Genomic DNA, 6,253 nt, shown 5'->3' with positions numbered 1-6,253 from the left:
CTGGTTCTGACATGTGCTCTGGGCACTTCTTGGTAAGTATGAATGGGAGACAGGATGGGAACTGAGCTCTCTCGTCGCATCCTATGAGGTAGGGATCCTGGGCTCCCAATCTTGGGGATGTCACTGGCTCGCCCTGAAGGCCATCATATCCTAGGGAGTCTCCAAACATTGGGACTCTGCCTGCGACTCTTATTTAAGTACCAAGTTTCTTCCTCTATCGTTTTGTGGCTTGCATGTCCACTATGCGAGCCATGCATTAGGCTAGTGCTGCAATTGTGTGTGTGTGTGTGTGTGTGTGTGTGTGTAGTGTATCCACTTCACTCACGTGGCACAGGAGTCCACCATGTGCTAGAGCTGGAGGTAATGACACCCAAATATAGCTGACGTGGTGCTGTCTGCAGGTGGGTAGAATGGGAGAGGGGTCAATCCAGTCTGGAACACCCACACCTATCTGGGTTCTGATACTGCCCAAGTCAGCCAGTCAAGGATACGGCCGGAAATGAGATGGAAAGTGACTCTGTTCTTCTCTTTGTAGGACCGGGCCAACATGACTCAGCAGTGCACCAAGTCAGCCGGACACTGGAGGGTAGGGCGTGCCCTGGGAGGGGAGGGAAGAAGCCATCTAAGAACCTCTCACCACAACCTCACTGACCCCCCCCCCCATCCTGGGGGAGGGCTGCCAGAGGCTCAGACTAGGGAGCAACATGCCCAAAGTGCACAACCTGGGCTTCTGGTCCCCACCCTGGAGGCAGTACACACAATCTCTCTGCTGTACTTCCTTGGCGGTGCTTGGGTTTGGAAAAAGAAACTACAAGCTGTGTGTGATGGCGCAGGCCTGTAATCCTAGCACTGGGGAAGCAGAGACTGGGAGAAGCTCGTGAGCTCAAGGCCAGCCTAGGCCCCGTGAGGTCTTGTCTCAGAGCCACACGAAAGTCTTCCTTTGAGAAATGGAGGTGTTACCTGCATTCCGGCCTGACAGCAGCTGAGGGCGGGGTGGTAGACAGAAGCTGTTCACACTCTGGGCCTGTGCTGTTTAGGACCTCACAGCCCATCTTGGTCACCCGCCTGGCCCTGGAGGTGCCTGACCATGTGACCCACCCTGGCTGCAGGCTAAGGTCCTCACTGCTCACAGAGCCATGATGTCCACAGATCTCCCTTCTCTCCTGCACAGATGGTGGTGTGGGATGAAGAGGGCTTCCAGGGCCGACGGCACGAATTCACAGCTGAGTGTCCCAGCGTGCTGGAGCTTGGCTTTGAGACCGTGAGATCTTTGAAAGTCCTGAGCGGAGCGTGAGTCTGGAGGATATTGAATCAGGATGGTGGGGGCAAGATGGAATCTAGAGAGATGCTGGGACCTATATTCGTCCCCAGACGTACCTTCTAGGCTTTAACAGGACCTATGTCCCCCTTCCAACCGCTGAAGAGTGCATGGGGTTGTTGAGTCAGGTTACCCAGGTGTAAAGGATGCCATCACAGAGTCCCTGCCCACTGGATGAGGCGGCCCCATTGGGTCTGAAAATGTCCCTCTTAGACAGAAGCTGAAAGCTGGCATTTCTCACACCTGGGCCCTTGAGACCAGCATCCTGCAGCAGCCCTTCCTACAAGGATGGGAAGTTCTGTCAATCTGCTTAATCTAATTGAGAGTTACGGGCCACACATGGCCATCGAGGAAGGATTTCAAATGTATATTCCATGACTTGGGAGCTACCTTTTAATTTTTACTTAATCCTAAGATCAAAATTGTAGTTAGTTGTATGTATGCAGCGGACGCCTATCCCATTGGGTAGGAGGCCCCAGAATGTTAGAAAGAATACTCACAAAACTCTCCCTGTATGGCTCAGGGCCCAGGCTTTGGCTCTGGTACCTCCAAAGGTCACCCCAGTGGTCTATGCGCATGTCCATGTGGAGAGGTGTCTTTTCCTCTCCACTCAGATTGGGAGGCAGGGCTCACGCAGACAGCTGCTTGGACAGTGTCCTGCAAGCCTCCAGCTGAGGCTGCCCAGGAGAAGAGACTGGACAGACACGGAGTGCTATTATTTACACAAAGAGCACTCACATGAGTCCTGGGTTCTTCGTCTCTAAGGGTAACACAAAACAAAGGGGCTGATGAGGGTCTACTTCTGTGCTCCCGTTCAATGTGGGAACGCGGAAGGATGAGAAATGAGCAGGGTGGCAGACGCTGTCCTGGAAGCCTCCCTGGGAAGAGATAATAAGGAACGGCTCAGGGCAGACAGCTCCTTGCTCCTCAGACTGCCAACCTCTTGTGTCTGACAGGATCACGAAGAGGCAGTGAAACGGAGGTCAGCCTGTGGCTGAGCCCTGTCTACACGCTGTGAACTTTGTGGCAAAGCATGTGCAAGGACCTTAGAGCACCTGCCTAAAGCAGTCCCTTCCCTGTTGGGCACAGGAAGCCAGTGTGATGCTGGTTCTAGGCAGAATTTCCTATGTGGGTCTTACGCAGGCTTTCCCGCACTTGGCATTAGCAGGTGTGGGCATGGCTGTTCTTGAGTAGGGTGACCTGGGTGCTGTGCCAGCGTGGTTGGCCTCCACTTACTGAATGGAATCACCATTCCAGCCCCTCCCACGTTGTGAAGTTGTAACAACCCAGGTATTGTCAAGTGGCCTCAGAGGCTCAGTCACTCCCATGAGAGTCCTGACCTCGCTCTTAGGTTGGTAGCTCTTCCTGCTTACCATTTCTGCCCTGTTTGCAGGTGGGTGGGCTTTGAGCATGCCGGCTTCCAAGGGCAGCAATACGTGCTGGAGAGGGGCGAGTACCCAGGCTGGGATGCCTGGAGTGGCAACACGGCCTACCCTGCTGAGAGGCTCACCTCCTTCCGGCCTGTGGCCTGCGCTGTGAGTCCCGCTGCCTGCACCACTGAGTGACTGCTAATGGACACTTGGGAGTCAGAGCTCTAAGCTCAAGTTTTCATCCACCGTCAAGGGAGTGAAGTGGGTGGTCTCTCTCTTCCTTGACTTTGGTAACTTGAAAAGAGGGGACAGTACCCGTGCTGTGACTACACCCCAACAGAAAATCTCAGCCTCTAGCAGTTTTTGCTATAGTGGGAGCCCTTCTGTGAGGTACTTCCCTCTTTTCATGGTTCAAGGACCCTGGGAAGGCTGGATGCCAGGGAAGGCAGGACTGGACAGGAAGACAGGGCCTCCCGTCCGCTGTGCATTGCTGTTGCTGACGGAGCACGGATGGGCATTGTTCCCCATGGATGGAGGGGAGATGTGGTTGGCTCCACATTACAGCTATGGGAAAATGGAGCTGCAGAAACTCGGTGTGGCTTACGTGAGCTCAGCCAGCTGGCAAAGGAAAGAATCAGGACTTAACCCAGACACTCACACTGTCCTCTCCCGTCACTGGACATTTAGTTCCTTTATTTTTTACAGTCATGGTAGACATCCCTGTAGTTACTTGATCTGTCCTTGCTCCTTTGGAAAGAAAGACGCTGAAGTGTCTTTAAAGCTTCCCGTTGCTCTCTGCCTTTCTTGGAACTCTGGACAGAGGGCTGGCTTGCCGGGGGGTGAGGTGGGGCAAAGGCTGAGAGAGGGGCAGCGGCTCCGGTGTGTCCCAGTCTGGCAGGCTGACCCTGATTCCTGTTGTCTGTAGAATCACCGTGATTCAAGGCTGACCATCTTTGAGCAGGAAAACTTCCTGGGCAGGAAAGGCGAACTGAGCGATGACTACCCCTCTCTGCAGGCCATGGGCTGGGACGGCACCGAAGTGGGCTCCTTCCATGTTCAATCCGGGGCGTAAGTGGACCCTGGCCACACAGAGGGATGCGGGAAGGGCTTCAGGCACAACTGCTAGATCTGCCTTTCTCTCTATCTCACTCCATCCGGCTCTATTCTTCCTTCTTTTCTCCTCCTCTTCCGCCTCCTTCTCCTCTTCTCTTTTTGGTTTTTCAAGACGGGGTTTCTCTGTATATCCTTGGCTATCCTGGAACTTGCTCTACAGATCGGGCTGGCCTCAACCTCACAGAGATCAGCCTGCCTCTGCCTCCTGAATGGGGTTACAGATGTCCACTACCACAACCCTGCTCTATTCTTAAACCAGCTCCCCCCAAAGAAAATAGGGAGACCTTCACTTTACACCCCACCCCCAAGGAGATGCTGTTTCCAGGAAAAGAGCTTATTGGTCCAGCTTGGGTCATGTGCTTCCTACTGAACCAATCACCATGTCCAAAGGCATGGGCTGCTTTCTCTAATTGGCTGGATAGGGTCACATGCTTTTTGGGTACTCCACCCCCGCCCTCAGGCTCCAGTTTCCCTGCCTGGACTGGGACTGGGAGGGAGACCTGGTCTGTGATCAGAGTCTCCTTCGTGGGCTCCTGCAGGGAAAGATGAGAGTGGGGCTTCTGTTTAGAGGAGGAGGAACCAATTTCGGGATGTGTCTCAGTATGTTCTCTCATCGCTTCCCCGTTCCTGAGTGGGGAAGGCCGAGAACTCCGCTCAGGAAGGGAGGGCTGGACAAAGAAGACTTCCTGTCCGTCCCCTTGTTCCTTCTTTCTTCGTGAGCCTTTAACTGTGCACAGCGTCTGCTAGGCGCTGGTGAGACGGAGGGACTAGTAGAATTTGGAAGCTCCAGGCCTCCTACACGAACGCTTACTCTGTCGGGAAGGCGGACGGCTCGTAATGTGATCTTAAAATTATTCAAACTTGTTCAGTGTTGCAAATGGACAACCAGGGCCTGAGGGAGTCAGGCGGATAGTCTTGAGAGACCGTACACTGTGGCCCTGAAGATGAAGGCGGCGTGGGCTTTTTGCTGCATCTCCGCCTGCCTTCGTGCCGGCCCCTTTCACTCTCTGTGATAACCGCATCTTCCATTTTCCAGGTGGGTTTGTTCCCAGTTTCCTGGCTACCGCGGTTTTCAGTACGTCCTGGAGAGCGATCACCACTCGGGTGACTACAAGCACTTCAGGGAGTGGGGTACCCATGCCCACACCTTCCAGGTGCAGAGCGTGCGCAGAATCCAGCAGTGAGCACGCACCGGCGGCCCGGGGGGCCCGCGCGCACGACTGAGTGGCTGGCCACAGGATGTGGCTGCTCTTGGTTCGGGCTACCCCTGTGCCCTCTGGGAACGCCACACCCCTGTCAGCCAGCCCATGCCCCGCAAGCTCACAAAGCTCAAAGAATTAAAATTGAAAACCAAAGGCTGTGTCCCGTTGTGCTTTTCCATTTTACCCGCCTCCCTGACCAAGGGATTTGGAACGTTGTAACGTTTGTTTGTCTGGTTCCGAGGTTTATTTTCACCCTCCCTCTGTGTGTGTGCATGTGCCCACCTGTGTCTGGGAATTCTGTGAGCTCCCCCGGAGCTGGGTTAGAGGTGGTTGTGAGGGGTTGGGTGTGGGGAGTCCGTTTCACATGCTAAAGCTCCTAGCTCTCCTAGCTGCCAGTCCCTCCCTCTATCCCTGTTGTCTGTTTCACTGATGTATGCTTTAAATTTGTTTCTTTTCCTTCATGTGTATGGGTGATTTGCCTGCACATAGGCGGTTCACCACCTGTGAGCAGTGCCCACAAAGGGCAGAAGAGGGCGTCATAGTCCCTGGGACTGGAGTTACGGACAATTGTAAACCATTAATTAGGTCGATTCAAGGACCCGAACTCGGGTCCTGTGAAGAGCCTAGTCAATGGTCACTCACACACACCATCCACACTGCACCCAGACCAGACGGCTCTTTGCCTGCCATCCCTCTGAGCCTGAGATTCCGTGGGTCCGAGGTACTTGTTCTTGAGATATCTATCCCCCTGTCAGCAGAACACACCCACTCGGGGCTCCCTCAGCTCTCTCTCAACGCAACTCAGTGCTCCAAACCAGCCCCATTTTGTCTGTTTATGCTGCGTCCCCCTCCCCCAAGAATTTTGATAAACCAAGGATGGTGGTGGATGCCTGTCATGCTAGCACTCAGGAGATTAAGGCAAAAGGACTGCTGTGAGTTTGAGGCTAGCCTGGACTATACAGAGGCTACCCAGGCCATTGGTGCATTTAGCTCACTATGTATGATGCAAGATCAGTCGTGGTCGGGGGGAGCATAATAGAGATAAAGGGGATCAAGTGAGGCTTATAAACAGTACATTTGATGGGTTCATGATAAGAAAGTAGTCCCCACACTTTAGTATAGGTAACTGGGTAGCCTCTTAGATACCATAGGAAAGCACAGGTTCCTGGGAGCAAGTCTGGGAATGTTGATGGACGGAAATAAGGGGGCGTGGGAGAGCAATCGCTGAAGTCTGATGGCCTCTGTTATGA

The 6,253-nt window shown here is 53.8% G+C and overlaps 1 protein-coding gene across 1 annotated transcript; it reads left to right on the top strand.

Annotated features, from left to right (window-relative positions):
* Positions 1-547: 547 nt before the first annotated feature.
* Cryba4 (crystallin beta A4) lies at positions 548-5,148 on the top strand. Its single transcript, XM_055612514.1, has 5 exons — positions 548-586; positions 1,172-1,290; positions 2,712-2,853; positions 3,614-3,756; positions 4,838-5,148. Exons 1-5 carry the CDS (start codon positions 548-550, stop codon positions 4,983-4,985), a joined length of 591 nt encoding a protein of 196 aa, XP_055468489.1. The 3' UTR covers positions 4,986-5,148.
* The last annotated feature ends 1,105 nt before the right edge of the window (positions 5,149-6,253 follow it).

Source organism: Psammomys obesus, unplaced genomic scaffold (genome assembly GCF_907164565.1).
Source record: "Psammomys obesus unplaced genomic scaffold, mPsaObe1.curated_primary_1811, whole genome shotgun sequence".
In the NCBI taxonomy this organism is placed as follows: Eukaryota; Metazoa; Chordata; class Mammalia; order Rodentia; family Muridae; genus Psammomys; species Psammomys obesus.
This window is presented reverse-complemented; position numbering and strand designations above follow the sequence as displayed.

Coding starts and splice junctions, on each gene's coding strand:
- Cryba4 (XM_055612514.1), top strand. CDS start 548: ATGACTCAGCAGTGCACCAAGTCAGCCGGACACTGGAGG. Junction 587..1,171: donor AGTCAGCCGGACACTGGAGG/GTAGGGCGTGCC, acceptor TCTCCTGCACAG/ATGGTGGTGTGGGATGAAGA. Junction 3,757..4,837: donor TTCCATGTTCAATCCGGGGC/GTAAGTGGACCC, acceptor TCCATTTTCCAG/GTGGGTTTGTTCCCAGTTTC.